We start from the raw sequence: 15,271 nt of genomic DNA on the forward strand, positions 1-15,271 counted from the left end.
TGCTGGGACTGCTCCTGTTCCCCCACGTGGCTCCTGTCCCCCCGTGTCCCCTGCAGGGCTGGTCCTGTTCCCCCACAGCCCCTGCTCCCATCTGCATCCCCAGGGGCTGGTGCGGTGTCTCTTTGGGGAGGATCTGGGGCGGGTCCCCGCGGGGGGCGTGGCCTGTTGGCTAGGGGGCGTGATCTGCAAAAAAGGAGGGGCGTGGCACGTGGAATAAGGGCACGGCCTACGGAAAATGGGCGTGGCCTGAGGATTTAGGGCGTGGTCTGCGGGGAATGGGCGTGGCCTCGGGCGAAAGTGGCTGGGTTACACTGTAGCGGCGCATCCGCCTTCCGGGTCCGGACGAGCGGAACGGAACCGAACGGGACCGGGACGAGCCATGGGGCAGATCGAATGGGCTATGTGGGCGAACGAGCAGGCGCTGGCGGCCGGGCTCAGTGAGTGCCGGGGGTGCGGGTCAGGGGGGTGCAGGGGCAGGACCTGGCTGCTGCCGGGGGTCCCGAGTGCCCCCGCCCCCCGCAGGACCCCCTCCGGGCCCCCCCGGCTGTGGGTGTCCCCGCACCGGGGGGAAGTTGAGCGCCCAGCGGGATGGGCAACCCGGCTCCGGGAGGGGCTTGGGGGGCTGAGCCCCGAGGGGACAAAAGGGTACGGCCCCACTCAGGAGGGCGGCAGCACCGGGGGGACCTGGTCCCGGCAACCGGGGGGCGACGGGGGCTTCCGGGATGGCGCAAACTGGAGGCGCCGGGGACGATCGGGAAGTCCCGGTCCCGCTGGGGATGCGCAGGGCAAGAGTCTCCCCTCCCTCCGCTTCTCCTCCTTCCCTTCCTTCCCCTCCCTCCCTCCCCTCCATCTCCTCCCTCCTCTCCCTCTCCCCGGCTTTCCTGCCCACTCAGGGCAGCCAGAAGGGCGCAAAGCTCGTGGGTGAAGGCGACATGTGGCCACGGGGACAAAATCCTCCCCCCGCGAGCCCCGCACCCTGGAGCCCCTCAGGTCACTTCCCTGTGGGTCACGCACACAGCATCCCCCCAGCATCCCGCGTATTGGGGTTGTATCCCAAGCTGGGGGTTTGTGTTCCGGGTTTGGGGGGCTGTGTCCCCAGGCAGGCCCCTCCCAGCCCCGCTGTGTCCCCGCAGTCATGCTGACGGGCGGGATCGTGGCCGTGGCGGGGCAGTTCAAGGGCTGGTACTTCGCGGCGTACGCCATGTATCCTTACGGGGAGGATGCCCGGGGCTGGGCTGCAGGAAAAACCTGCCCTGATTGGAGTGGGAGACATGGACGGGGGGACGCACCATCCTCCTCTCCACTCTGGGCCCAAATCACTCTTTCCCTGCCCCAAACAGCCCTTTTTTTGCACTAACCCTGCCCCCGAGCGCCTCTTTCCTTGACCCCCACCTCAGCGCAGCAGGTGTTTTGGTCTGCCTGCTCGAGTACCCCCGGAGCAAGCGGAAAAAGGGCTCGACCATGGAGAGGTGGTAAGTGGTGTGTGCCCCCCTGACACCCCCAGAACTGGGGGTCCTGATACCCCCCAGCCACAGGGACATGGCACCAGGGCTGGGAGCAGAGCTGGATGGGTTCCCTTGCGGGGGACAGCACGGTGCCCCCAGGGTGGGGACTGGTCCCTCTGACCCCCCCAGTGTTGCTCTGCAGCGGCCAGAAGTACCTGACGGCAGTGGTGAAGGTGTTTGGGCCCCTCACAAGGAATTACTACATCCGCGCCATCCTGCACGCTGCGTAAGTGGGGCGTGGGGTCGAGGCTGGGGTACAGCCCTCCCTGGGGCCCCCCTAAGCCCCCAATCTCTCACACAGCCTGGCCGTCCCTGCCGGTTTCCTCCTCTCCACCATCCTGGGCACCGTCTGCTTGGGCATCGCCAGCGGCATCTACCTGCTGGTGAGCGTAGAGTGGCTTCGCGGGGGGGTGTTTTTTGGGGGGGCTGGGGAAAAGGGCCCCCCATGCCCACCCCCGTGGCTTCGCAGGCGGCGGTGCGTGGGGAGGAGTGGAGACCCATCGAGCAGAAGACCCAGGAACGGCCACATGTTGGGGACACCATCAAGCAGCCCCCCAGCAACCCCCCGCCCCGGCCCCCTGCTGATACCCGCAAGAAGCAGCCGGCAGAGGTGGGGGGGCAGGTGAACCCCATCCCCATCGAGGCTGAGTAACATGGGGCCCCTCCTGCTGCTGCCGTGCTGCTCGTGCTCCTGCTTCCCAGCTGCATCCTGGTTCACTGGGAGGAAACTGGGGTGCCTGGATCCTGGGGATCCCCAAATCCCCAGGGGTGCTCAGCTCCTTGCTGGATCTCCAGTTCCTGGAGATTCCCAAATTCCTGGGGATGCACAGATCCCTGAGAGGTTCCCAGCTCCCTGAGGGATCTCCAAATCCTGGAGATCCCCAAATCCCCAGAGATGCTTGGATCCCTGAGGAATCCCCAGTTCCAAGGAGCTCCCCAGCTTCTGTTGGATCGCCAAAGATGCCCCCATCTCTGGGGGATCCCCAAATCCCTGAGGATGCTCAGCTTCCCAGCTCCTGGGGCTGCTCAGCTCCCTGGGGGATCCCCAGCTCTCCCAGCAGCACCAAGTCCCCTGGGGGATCCCCAAATCCCTTGGGAACCCCAGTTCTCCAGGGAATTCCCAGCTTCCCAAGAGGTCCCCAGGCCCCGCAGCCCCTCGGGGATGGGGGGCGGATCAGGCAGCTCTGCTCCCTGCACTGGCTCTCGCTGTTTCTTGTCACTTCTGTGGTTGCTGTTGCAATAAAAGGTGGGAAAACTGCCAGTTCCCCTTCTTCTGCTCCCCTGGGGGACTGCAGCTGCTGGGGCCACGTGTGGGGGTTTTAAGGATAAACAGTGCGATTACGGGCAAACCCTGTGGTGCAGCTGAAGCTGGGCTGGAGCAGAGTGTGGCCGCCGCAGGGCCATGTCCCTCCTGCCCTGGGCGGGGCAGGGAAACATCCCCAAGGGCTATAGGGGCAGTGGGGTGAAGCTGGGGGGGTGGGTGCAGTGGTGTGTTGTCCCCAGGGCTGGTCCTGTGCCCCGGTTGCGCCCCAGAGGAGCCCCCAAACCTGGAGTGACCCCCCAACAGGGAAAGTGTGTGGGAGAATTTCCCTACCCACTCCCACTCGTGGGTGCTATAGGGTGACTGGGTGTGACATGCGGGGGACAAGGGACAGTCACATCCATATGCTGCATGGTGGTGACAAATTCTTGACCCCGTTGCTCTGGGCTCCCCCATGTGAACCCCGGTCTCATGGGCGGTGCAGCCGCCCCAGGGCACCCGTGGATGCTGGCAGGACACGTGGGGTGGCCCCGGCAGGTGGCGCTGGGCTCGTGGGTGCTGGGGGGCAGAGCCGTGGGAAAGGAGTGAGTGGTGGGGAGCTACGGGTGCTGGGGCTGCCCCCTCCAGGGCTGGGACCACCCTCCCCATTGCCTCCCAGTTGTACTGGGTGCACTGCTGCTTTGCCAAGCATTGCCCCACGGGACAGCCGTGGACACGTTCCCATCCCTTTGTCACCCCGGGCTCTGGCTGGGAACAGAGCAAGGACCATGCCCGGGGGGGTCGTCCTTTATTTGCTGCCGTCGTTAAATAGCACATATAGAGGAAACAATAAATAGGTTTAGGGGAAAATAAATAACCAGCGAACCCCCTTACAGTGCTCGCAGGGTCTGGCTGGGGGGCCTTGGGCACCGTGGGGTGACGCCGGACCCCGAGTCGCAGCCTTTGTGGGGGTCAGAGGGGGGATCAGCAATAAATACGGGTTAAAAAAAAAAAAAACAAACCCCAGCGGCAAGGCTGATAAATAACTCATAAATAAGAAAGTGATGGGTTGAGGGGACACCCGGCTGTGGGTGGGTGCTCTAAAACAAGCACGGGTGGGGGCGGACGCAGTGACACAGTCACGCTACGGGGCTCCACGGGAGCCGGGGGGCTCAGCGGGCAGTGCGGGGCAGGACGCAGGTGCAGCCCACCGGCACCCTGATGTAGTCCACCTCAAAGGTGACGAGGCCGGGGCCCGCGGGACGGGGACAGGGCTTGCGGCGCAGGACCATCATGGTCTGGTGGATGGCCACCGAGTTGAGCGACGTCGTCTCCCGCCCCGTCTTGACGTCCACGCAGCCGCTGCACAGGCACTCGGCGAAGGCCAGCTTGCGCGGGTAGCGGTTCTCGTCCTCATCGATGCTGCGGATTGCGGGGGGACACGGTCAGTGAGCCCCTTACCCTGTGCCCCCCAAGTCACCCCTGTGCTGGGATCAACAGTGCCAGGTAACAGGGATGCCCCTGGGAAGAGGTGTGGGAGGGATGCTTGGGGAAGCTGAGGCACAGTGCGGCAGCCGGGAGTGGGTGTTGGAGGGATGCCTGGGGAATCTGAGGCACAGAACAGCAACCAGAGAAGGGGCGTTTGAAGGATGCTTGGGGAAACTGAGGCATGGCACAGCAACCAGCGAAAGGGTGTTTGAGGGATGCTTGGGGAAACTGAGGCACGGCGTGGCAGCCAGTGCAGGATGGGGGCCCTGGGAGACACACACTCACCGGTAGCGCCACGGGGAGATGGAGCGCTCATTGGGCTCGCTGCGCAGGCCGCTGCGGAGCTGCAGCGCGGGGCAGGCAGGCTGGCGGTGGCGGCGGTGGCGGCGGGGGTGGCCCTCGGTGGCCTCCTGCACGCGCTCCAGCTGCGGCACCAGCTGCACCGGCACGTAGTGGTCCCAGCGCAGGCTGCGGCCCAGGAGCTGCGCGGGGGCTTCGCCGTCCCCCAGCTCCCCCGCGCTGTAGCAGCGCACGTGGGGGTGATGTGGGGGGACGCGCAAGCCGGGGCGCGGGGCCAGGGCAGCCAGGAGCAGCAGGGCAGAGAGCCAGCCCTGCGGGAGAGCCGGTCAGAGGGGACGCTGCGGCTGGGGATGGGGCACACGGGCATGCACACATAAACACACAAACATATACACAGAGTACCAGCAGACGTCTATATACACACCCATCCTCCTAAAGTTGTACATGTGCCTGCACATATGTATGTAGCTATACAGACACAGAGATTGCCTGTACATACACATACATGTATGTGTGTGTGTGTATATATATATATATAAATATATTAAAAAAACCCAGAAAATACCTGAATACACACAGTGCACAAACACACACACTATCAGCACAGATACGCACAGCACCAGCACATGAGCATCCACCCAGGGAGACAATAGCACTTGTGACTAACAGACTGTAGTACCACTCTGCACATGTGTATAAGTACAAGCACACCTACATGCACTGCTCTTCCATGCACATACACGCTTACACACTTACATACATGTTTTTATGTATTTGTATGTGTATATATAGATATACACAAATATACACACATACAGAGTACCAGCACGTCTATCCAAACACACACCCCACCAACCCCCCCCCAAGATGTTACATGTGTATTTGCACATGTGCATGGACACACATGTACAGCTACACAGAGAAGAATAACCGTACATACACATACATATGTGTGTGTGTGTGTGTATATATATATATGTATGTGTATATATATGTATGTATATGTGTGTGTGTGTGTGTATATATAATGTGTGTGTGTGTGTGTGTGTGTGTGTATATATATATATATATATAAGCAGACAATACCTGTATGCACATGCATAGAGTGCACCAACATGCACACTATCAGCACAGACACCCACAGCACCGGTACATGCGCAGCCACCCACGGAGACACCAGCACTTGTGACTAACGCTCTAACACTGGTGTGCACACGTGTATATGTACAAGCACACATATATACGGCCATGCCACACTCTGCTCTTCCATGCACGTACATGTTTTTATACACACACACACAGAGGGTATAAGCACATGTGCAGCTACATGCCCAGGGGTAACAGCACATATAGACATGCATATATGCAATCACACACATATGCAAACACACACATACACAATCACATACTTAAATTATCGGCATACACCCAAACTAATCTTCTGTGTGCACAGACACACCCCCAGCCGCACACACCGAGCCAGGCACACGTGCGCACACCGGATGGTCCTTACGCGTATAGAGCGCTATACTCCCCATACACGTGCACCTCCGGCAGCACACACACATCTCCGTGCCCATCAGCCCGATGTGCACAGACACACGTGTGTCACTGCTACCTCTGCATCCACACACAGAGCAGCACCCATAAATCTCCCCATTTCCACCCCGCAAGTGCTTATACACACGTGTGCACCGCAAACCACAAACACATCTCACCCCCCCCCCCCCCAATACACACACATACTCACACATTCTCCCCATCCCACCCCCAGCAACGTCCCCCTGCACCCCCATTACCATCAGGTGGGCGTTGCGGGAGCACAGCTTTGGGGAGGGGAGGGTCCCTTCCGAAATGCTGCCCCGGGGTTGAGTGCCTGCGCCGCCGCTGCCGCTGCCTTTATATAGCGCTGGGCAGGTGATGTACACACACCTGGAAACTCCGGCTGCTGCCTCCTCCCCGCGCCCCGGCCCGACTTCCTCCTCAACACCGAGCCTTCCAGCGCGGGGAGCAGCTCCCGACACCCCCAAAAATTAGGAAAAGGGGGTGGCGGGGGCTTGGCTGGAACGGGGTGTGCGCCAGTTTGGTTGCTGGGATGTTGGTGGTGGGTCAGAGCATCGTGGGATGAAGCGGTTGAGGTCATGGAGTGCTGGGGTGCGGGGGGGGAATGGGGACCCCACCTTGGTGGGCATGGGGTGCTCCGAGTCCCCTGCCCAGCCCCCCATGCCCCTAGGGACGCGCTCCCCGTGTCCTGTGCCAGGTCCTGTTGCGCAAACCCCGTGGTGATGTCACCGTCACCGGCACATTCCCGCGGAGCAGAAATCCCGAATGAGGCAACTCTGGAAGGGCTGGCGGGTTTTGCCTGATCACCTCGGTCCAGGGCACAGGATGGGGTCAAAATGGGACCGCGGTGCTGAGCAGAGCGTGGGAGGAGAGGAGCTGGTTCAGGGATGAGCAGAGGTTCATATCCTGATCTTATTTTTATGTTAATATTTATTCATCTTATATTGTTTTAATTTCATCTTAATTATTTTATTTCAGTTATGTTATTCTATTTATTTGATTTTTATTTCTTTTATTAAACTTTATTTTTATTATATACTTATTTTAATTATTGTTATTTTTAATTTTCTTATTATTTCCTTTAATTATTCATTTAAATTTAAGATTTTAATTATCAATTCAACCATTATTTAACTATTTAATTTTCTTTTATTTACCATTTCTTATATTTTATTTATTATATTTCCCCTCCTCTGCTCTCTATCCCACACAGCAAAGACACATTCGGGCTCACCGGTGCTCCCTGCCAAAGCCTCACCGGGACTGCAGCACCAGCGCCCAACACCTTTGGCATGCAGGGAAATGCTGCTGGGTCATAGCAGCCCAGTTGTCCCAGTACAGCGGGAAGCACAGCACTGGTGGGAGGGGGAATGTGGGAAAGCAGTTCTGCATGGCTGCAGGACCAGGTACAGCTACACTTTATTTTTCCTGCTGCATCAAGTCACCACCAAAATGGGTGCAAATCCCACCACTCCAGTAAAAAAAACAAACTGAACACTCCAAAGATGGGGGGGAACAGGCTCCTCACCCCAGGAATGTGAGAGGGAAGATGGGAGCAAGCAGAGAACAGCAGCAAAAGGAAGAACTGGTTATCAAAATACTTTATTTCAGGGAGATCCCGCAAAAAAAAAAAAAAAAAACAAAAAACAAAAAACAAAACAAAAAACCAAAAAAAAAGGAAAAAAAGGACCCTCCTTGTCAGACCGACATCCCCACAACACCTTCAGGGCTCCTTTAAATCAACTCAAACAATCCAATGCTTCAAATAAAAGACAGGTCATTTTCCCAATCAGACTTTAGTCAAGAATATATATATATTTTTGCTCCTGGGGCGGGAGGGCAGGGGGAGAAGGTGATGTCGCCAGTAGTTCACAGCAGTTTTCGGCTCTTTCGTTACACAGTATATGGAACTGCATCGCTGAAGACACTCAACACACAGCGGGGCTAACTAGGAGAATACAACTCGAGGCTAGCAAAGAGGAGAGGAGAGAAAGAGGGAGCGCGAGAGCATCCGACAGGGCTGGAGTCCTCGGTGCAGGATTCACACGGAACCGGCGCCGGCAGAGCCGGGGACGGGCCCCGCTCGCCCTTCGGGAGCCGGAGCGAGTCCTCAGGGGCTTCTCAGCTGACAAAACTTCAACATTTAATTTTTGTGTGTGTGTGTGTGTGGGTTGGTTTATTTTGTTTTGTTTTGTTTTCCTTAAAAAGAATCGCAGCCAAAATAAGACAGAACTGCAAAATCCCAAAGTGGCCGCTTGTACGCTATTTATAAAAACATGAAGAGTCACTAAGGGGCAGAGCGACGCTCTCCCCACTATACTTTTCCCGGGATTTTGGCCCGTTTGCGAGCGATGGCGTCTTCCACCGCCTTCAGCTGCTTCAGGAGCTCCTCCCGGCGCGACAGGGTGCTGGACTTGCCCGCCTTGGCGCCCGCGGGACCCGGCTCGGCCACTTTGCCCGGGACGCTCGTGACTTTGCTGGAGCTCTTGGACTGTGGTGAGAGCTGGCGCTTCCTGGCAGGGAGAGAGAGGAGAGGAGAGGAGAGGAGAGGGTGGTGAGATGGTGCTCGCCGGAAACAAACCCCTTCGGCACGTGCTCTGGCAGAAAACGTCACTCTGAGCGCCAGTGGGGAAAAACAGGGGCAAGGTGCAAGGTCTGTGGTTGGAAAACTGGCTGAAACAGTAAAATAAAATAAAATAAATAATTTGCTCTGGGGAGAATTTTAAACTTGGTGCCACAGGATGTTGAGATTTAAAGCTGGTGCTACCATGATAGTGACCCCAAGGGCTGTGCCAGCTGCTGTGGGGACATGCAAGGGAGTGCTCCATCACATGAGCAATGAGGGGACAGTGTCACAGGTAAGTGCAGGGCAGCTCTGAACCCCCCAGCTCTCAAATCCTGCTCCAAGTGTCCCAGTGAGGATCCAGCGGTTGCGGGGAGCTCACAAACACGCAGCGCCGAGCTCCAATTCTGTGCCAATGTTGCTCTGCTGCAGTCGAAGCCATTGCTGCAAGAGCAAAGCAAAGCCGGGGGACACTGCTGGCCTTGCACAGGGAGGACAAGAGCCACCGGTCCCCATTGCTGGCTGTAGTGGCTTTTACTGGCTGCGACCGGGGCTGGAGAAAAGCAGCCAGTGGCTCTTCCCAGCACAGGTCACCGCTTCTTACAGTGGGACACGACGACAGGACCAGGGAGTGGAGCAGTGGCACGATCCTGCTGGGGTTTGCAGCGCTGCCAGCTCGGTAACGCACCAAAGGCGCAGTGTGAGCCCCAACCGCTGCTTTAGAATCATATTCATAGCATCATATTGGTTGGAAGAGACCCTTAAAATCAAGTCCAACCATAACCTAAATCTAGCACTCACTTTCTAATGACTCGTACTGCTTGGTAAAGCTGTGCCACTGCTGCAGATGGCAGCGGTGGGAGTCACTGTCCCCTCTGCTGCTGCCACCTGCACCCTTCTGTACCACGCTCAAGAGAAGCTGGCTGATGCTCACGCAGCCTCCGGGAGCTCCAAACGGGACACAGACTCACCGTTCAGCTGCCCTAGAGAAACCCGGCGTGTCCTTACCCACCCCGGGGTGGTTGTGGCACCTCAGACCCACCAGTGACCCCACTGACCCACACAGCAGCAAGCAGAGGAGGGTCAAGAACCAGGGATGTGGTCACCACCAATGGCCTGGGAAGGCTGAGGTTCCTCTTTGCTGCTAGAAAACAGGACCTGAGGGCTGAGGAAGGACAGGGCTGTGGCCGCCGGGGCTCAGGTTTGGTTTGGGAACACAATGACACACAGAAATAGAGGCTTGCTCGTGCCCCGGGCTGAGGGGAGGGGATGACACGAGTCTGGCTGGCCAAGGGATGCAGGACAGGGCTGTTTGTTTGCTCCTGGAGATCCTGGGGCAGATGACACCAGAGACATGCGAAGCAGCACCGGCTGGCTGCGGGCGAGGAGGACGGCAGAGGCCTTAGGTGTGCTGCACAAGCCTTGAGCCAGCTGGCTCTGAGCTGAGCCCAGCCCAGGTCCCCGGAGCCACACATCCAGTTCTGCAACGGGATCATTCCCAGCACAGTGGTGGCTACGGGCTACCAAGAAACCAGCTGTGAGCTGGTCACCTGTCACCAGAGGGGACGGAAAGGTGTAAAGCCAGGGCTGGTCACCACGCAGGGGTCATGTTTTAACATCTCACACCAGCACAGCGAGCAGCTGAGGGTACATTAGGCTACAAAAGGGAACCCAAAGCAGGTGCCACAAGGACCTCAGCAGCAGGTGAAGGGGTGTATTTTCTTTCTCATTAGCACTACACAGCACTAACGAGAGGCAGAGGCGCTGGCATGAGTGAGCCTGCGCCTAACCCAGTTAGATTCTCTTGCTGGGACTGACCTCAAGAAACCCCCCCCAAGGCTCCTGCTCATTTCTGAGCTGGAACAGTTTAGTCGGTGGCTTCCGTGTGAAGCCCTGATCACCTCTGGCTCCTGTCCAAGGAGCTTCGCGTCCTTCCTCTTGCTGGGCCTCCATGGCAACTGGAAATTACAGCCAGAGCCCTGGCAGGAGGGACTGAACCGTTGGAGAATTGTGAGCCCCAGCCTGGCCGACAAGAGACCCAGCAGAACAAGCAGACACTAACCTGTCTGTCTGCGCAGGAGAAGGTTTTGGGTTCTGGCCCCTCTGTCGCTCTTGTTTGGGTGAAGAGAGTCTCCCAGTTGCCTTTCTGTCACGAGAACCTGTCGGGAGAATAAGAGGTGAGACATTCTCACTCATCGCCCATCACACTGGCTCAGCAGCATCAGGACTTTCTCTTCAGACTGACCAGATCCTGCAGCAAAAAGCCAAGTCCAGCAGCAACCAGAAAACGTATCTACTGTTGTGCACCCTGTTTTCAGAAAGGCTCATCAAACCAAAGGAGGGGAGATTCAGGCTGGACATGAGGAAGAAATTGTTGCTCCTGAGGGTGGTGAGAGCCTGGCCCAGGTTGGCCAGAGAGGTGGTGGATGAACCATCCCTGGAGACATCCCAGGCCAGGCTGGATGGGGCTCTGAGCAACCTGAGCTGGTGAAGATGCCCCTGCTCATGGCACGGGTGGCACTGGATGGGCTTTGAAGGTCCCTTCAACACAAACCATCCTGTGATTCTCTGATTTGTGCCGGGACACCAGAGCGCAGGTGCCTCCTGCTGAGTCCCAATTCAGCCAAGGAGACACTGCCACTGGGAGGTGAGACTGAGTTGCCTTCAGGGCTTCTGTCCCATTTGCCATTGCTTAAAAACGTTTTATAACGTGCAGACAAAGTATGTAATTACATCTACATCTATAAAATCAGCAGTGTTTGCTAGGTCGGCCCATTCCTTTGTCTGCAGCTCAGCCGCAGTTGTGAACTAAGATCCCAGTGAACTTCAGCCTCACCCAGGCCCTTCCTCGCTGCCTTTGCAGGAGTCAAACACAACCAGGCTATTAGCACAGGCATTTATTTATTTTCTGGCTGGCACCCAGAGTCAACAAGATACACCTACAGCCGAGACAACAAGGAAAACAACATCACGTGTCAGTGTTGGCTTCTACGTCAAAACCAGGCACCTCTGCCTGCCAATGATTCCCCCTCTGTTTTTTGGCAGCAGAGGCTGAAGGGTGGCATTTAGGTCCCTCGCGAGGTGCTGAGGATTCAGACAGAGAACACTTGGAAAGCCCGCATCTTTCTAAACATACGGGGCAGATCAGTTTGTGTCACATACAAGTGGGGAAATCATCTCATTTGGCAGGACGAGTGATGTGGCCAATTACTGGATCCAGCCCGGAGCCCTGGCAGCCCATGTTCCCTTTCCAAGCACTGCTGCACGTGTTTCTACCAGGAAGACTAAAATCCATCACAATGCAGAGAAATATGAGGCAGAACAGACCCCGGGACACAGTAAGAGGAAACAATATGACTTCCACAGCCACATCCAACGACTTCACTAGAGAACAGGAGGGGAGGGATGTGAACCTATTGTGGAGAAGAGCACGCTACATCTTCAAAGAAAAACGTCATCTTTTTTTTGGAGGGGGTTATTTTTGCAGTGGAGTTCCACAGACATAGTGGAGCCAAGGGACTCACAATGTGCACCACAAGACAGCTAGGCACGATCGGGTTTGTCCTGCCCAGGGCTGACCTCACCTTGCTTACTTCACAAACACAAGTGTCTCACCTCTACCGTGTTTTTGCAGCAGAACAGCTAATACACCTGAGTTATCTAGCGGCAATTGCACACTCTGAGGTTTTGGAAGGACACATGCCTGTAATTAACCTCTCCAGTGAGTGGACTCTTGCAGCAGAGACTTTCACGGGACATTTGTCGCTCGAGCATCACCTCGAGCGGCACAGCAGGAACCCAGCCAGGCTAGGAGTTCCCAGGACAGCTGATTTCTCACCTCTGTCCGGGGACAGGTTCGTCCGTTTGGCTGGAGGAGAGGTCGGCCTGTCTTTGTCTGCTGGCTCGTATCTCTTCCTGCTTCCTTTGTCAGCTGCCTGAAACAGAATTAAACCAGACAAGGAAGCTGAGCAGCCACTTCCCTCTGGGGAGGGAAGCAGTCAGAGATATTTCCTGCGACGGGTGCCTGTGATGCGCTGCCTGGCTCAAGTCTCCCATTAAATTCTTTGTGCATACCAGTCCCAGCCTTCGCTGGCACCAGGGCATCCCCCTGCCACCATAAACCGCAACACCCTCTGGCACTGAAGCTAACATTCTGCTGTTTTTGCAATTATCAGAAACAGGAAAATAGCATTTCGTAGAGTTTTTTTTGTTTTTAGCAGCACCAAGGATAGCAAATATCACAGAGGCATGTGGAGCTGTGACTTCTGCCAGGGTCTGACCATGCCAGCTGGCGGTTATGTGTCACCGCACACTCCTCCCCACCAAGCACGCTTCACAGCCTCGATAAAGGCGCCTCACGTCACAGCACAGGGAAGTAGAGAGAACCGCGGCCTCAGACTGCAACAGGGAACTTGGACTGCCAGAAAAAAACTTAATGCTTCAAAACCAGGAACCTACTGGAGACAACACCCTGCTATGGCACAAAACCCTGCAAGGCCAAACTCTCCCACATGATCTAGATTTAGACCGGATATTAGGGAAAATTTCTTCCCCAAAGGGCTGTCAGGCATTGGAACAGGCTGCCCAGGGCAGTGGTGGAGTCACCATCCCTGGAGGAGTTGAACAGATGAAGTTCTTAAGGATATGGGGTAGTGCCAGGGCTGGGTTATGGTTGGACTCTATGATCTTGAGGGTCTCTCCCAACCACAGTTCTATCTGGGTTGCAATCTCAGCTGAAAGCACTGAACTGGGGAAGCGGGCTCACGCGTGAAGGGGAAGAAGTCAGGCTCCCTGCAGAAAGCATGGCTGGTGGCAGCATCCCAGAGAGGCGAGGCCATCACTACCTCCTGACTCAGTTAAGGACTCATCAGCAGTCAGCTCTGGAGCGGGCAGCACGAGAAGCAGGATTTCAGCGGGACCGCGCCATGCACGCCTGCACCCGGCTGCTGTGGCCTTCGAGAAAGCGGCAACCAGCCCTTGAAGCTGCAGCAGGAATGTGCCCCAGGGGAGCCGCCAACACAGTCCCAAACCAAAGCCACCACAGGGTGTGTTGCTGCCAGACTGGTTCTGGCTGCCGCCCTTCGATCCCAGCTGCAGAGCTACCTGGCTGAGCTCACCCTGCCAGCGCAGAGCTGGCAGCTCCCTTTCCAGAACCCCCGAAGCCCAGCATCCACCCCAGCCGCTCCTGGGTCCCCCGACATCGGGGGAAACGCACCCACCCCACCTCTCACCTTGTTTAAGAGCGTCAGTTTGATCTCTTTGTGAGCGCTGAAGCCCCCTTGCTGGGACTGGGGGGCTGAGGGCTGCTGGCTCTGGAGGAGCTGCTGAGATTTGCTCCCCTGGGTGGGTTTGGATGATTTCAGGAGCTGAGTGGGCACATCCCGTTTCCGCTTCTCCTCTTTAGCGCTATCTTCTTTTTTTGACTTTCCTGTAGAAAACCAGAGAGCAGATGGAGTGACTTGCAACCGATTCCTTTCTCTATGGGGGGCAGGGCAAGAGGATGCTGCTCCAGGGACTGAAAAAGACCACACCAGTCAGCACAGGACATGGCCCCAAGGTTAAAAGATTCAGGAAACCAGAATTTCCACAAAGAGGACGCTTGACATAAAAGACAAAGAACAAAAGGCTCCTGTTGCCAACTCTGCTACAGTCTTTAAAAAAAAAAAAAAAAAAAAAAAGAGGAAATAGAGGAAGGGCAACATGATGCTGGAGTCAATCAAAAGATTTAGTGTCACCTCACAAGGGTGACAGAGAACAAGAGAGGGGGCACTGGGCAGGACTCCCAGGCAGGAAAAAGCATCTTTACAGCCAGAGACACATGGATGGAAGGATGTGAACGTATATTTGCTCCACAGCCTCCCTCCTCCATGGTCTTACCCTCCTGAGATGAAGCCTCTGGGTCCCCCTATTCTATACCAGCCACAAGCATCTGCCTCCACTCAACAGTTTTCCTGGAGCCCACAGTATCACCAAGCAAGCTGTATCCAGATCTCTGCCCCCACCTTCTTTACCCAGGACCCCTTGAAGAAAAAAAATAATAGCAAACCAGGTACCTCTACCTTTCTTCTGCTGCGCTGGGGTTGGGGATCGGGAGCTGGCGGAGGAGACGGGGCTAGCCAAGTCCGCGTACATGTCTTCGGAGTCGGCGCTGCGTACGGAGCTGCTGCTGGAGGAGGCACTAGAGACAGAAGAAACGCTGCTCACGCTCAGGGACCTGCAAAGAGCCAACAGCCCATTACAGTCACGAATGCACCAAGAATCGGGCAGTGAGGAGATGAGACACCTTTGTTTCAAATCCCCTGCGTGGCTGGGATGTCAGAAAGCTGATCAGTTCGGTAATAGCCAGGGACAGACATGAGCTGTGTCTCCTGGGGTGCAGCTGATATGAAAAATCCCAAACATATTAGATGCAAGTCTAAAGTATTGTTTATTTATCAGCAGGGTTAAGGTAACATGTAAACAGGTCACTGTTACCCCAGGTAAACATGAAGTGAAAGCAGGGTGTGCGCTGTCAGGTACAGGTCAGTGTTATGGCTCAGGTCAAGGGTTCCCTGGCGATGTTGTTGTTTGTCACACATTTATTCACGGAGGCTTTAAAAGCCCTGGAGTCCC

General features: G+C 56.3%; 3 protein-coding genes across 13 annotated transcripts in view; 1 reads left to right on the forward strand and 2 right to left on the reverse strand.

Moving 5' to 3' along the window:
- The first annotated feature begins 260 nt into the window (after positions 1-260).
- On the forward strand, positions 261-2,763 carry CYBA (cytochrome b-245 alpha chain). The gene is made up of 6 exons (XM_082062665.1): positions 261-437; positions 1,134-1,203; positions 1,398-1,472; positions 1,648-1,731; positions 1,807-1,888; positions 1,975-2,763. The coding sequence occupies exons 1-6, from the start codon at positions 380-382 to the stop codon at positions 2,155-2,157; spliced, it is 552 nt and encodes a 183-aa protein (XP_081918791.1). The 5' UTR covers positions 261-379; the 3' UTR covers positions 2,158-2,763.
- Positions 2,764-3,738: 975 nt separating this feature from the next.
- On the reverse strand, positions 3,739-6,758 carry IL17C (interleukin 17C; the record flags this gene model as incomplete). Its single annotated transcript, XM_082062946.1, has 3 exons — positions 3,739-4,167; positions 4,519-4,844; positions 6,714-6,758. The coding sequence occupies 3 exons, from the start codon at positions 6,756-6,758 to the stop codon at positions 3,918-3,920; spliced, it is 621 nt and encodes a 206-aa protein (XP_081919072.1). The 3' UTR covers positions 3,739-3,917.
- A 921-nt stretch (positions 6,759-7,679) lies between these two features.
- Positions 7,680-15,271, reverse strand: part of ZC3H18 (zinc finger CCCH-type containing 18) — a 49,263-nt gene continuing 41,671 nt past the window's right edge. For 8 of the 11 annotated variants that reach the window (XM_082063129.1, XM_082063128.1, XM_082063126.1 and 5 more), the window contains 5 exons: positions 14,713-14,873; positions 13,891-14,087; positions 12,498-12,594; positions 10,722-10,818; positions 7,680-8,609 (listed from right to left, as the gene is read on the reverse strand). In XM_082063129.1, coding sequence (XP_081919255.1) covers positions 8,411-8,609; positions 10,722-10,818; positions 12,498-12,594; positions 13,891-14,087; positions 14,713-14,873 — 751 coding nt within the window. In that variant the 3' untranslated portion in view covers positions 7,680-8,410. The remainder of the gene's footprint in view (positions 8,610-10,721; positions 10,819-12,497; positions 12,595-13,890; positions 14,088-14,712; positions 14,874-15,271) is intronic. The other 3 variants (XM_082063133.1, XM_082063131.1, XM_082063135.1) reach the window with 2 other exon arrangements.

Source organism: Streptopelia decaocto, assembly GCF_964273445.1.
Source record: "Streptopelia decaocto genome assembly, chromosome: 11".
Lineage (NCBI taxonomy): Eukaryota > Metazoa > Chordata > Aves > Columbiformes > Columbidae > Streptopelia > Streptopelia decaocto.

What these genes read in the sequence shown, in the direction of transcription:
- CYBA (XM_082062665.1), top strand. Translation starts at nt 380, where the DNA reads ATGGGGCAGATCGAATGGGCTATGTGGGCGAACGAGCAGGCGCTGGCG. An exon ending in TACTTCGCGGCGTACGCCAT is followed by an intron (nt 1,204 to 1,397) that starts GTATCCTTACGG and finishes CCCCCACCTCAG; the next exon opens with CGCAGCAGGTGTTTTGGTCT. An exon ending in CCAGCGGCATCTACCTGCTG is followed by an intron (nt 1,889 to 1,974) that starts GTGAGCGTAGAG and finishes GTGGCTTCGCAG; the next exon opens with GCGGCGGTGCGTGGGGAGGA.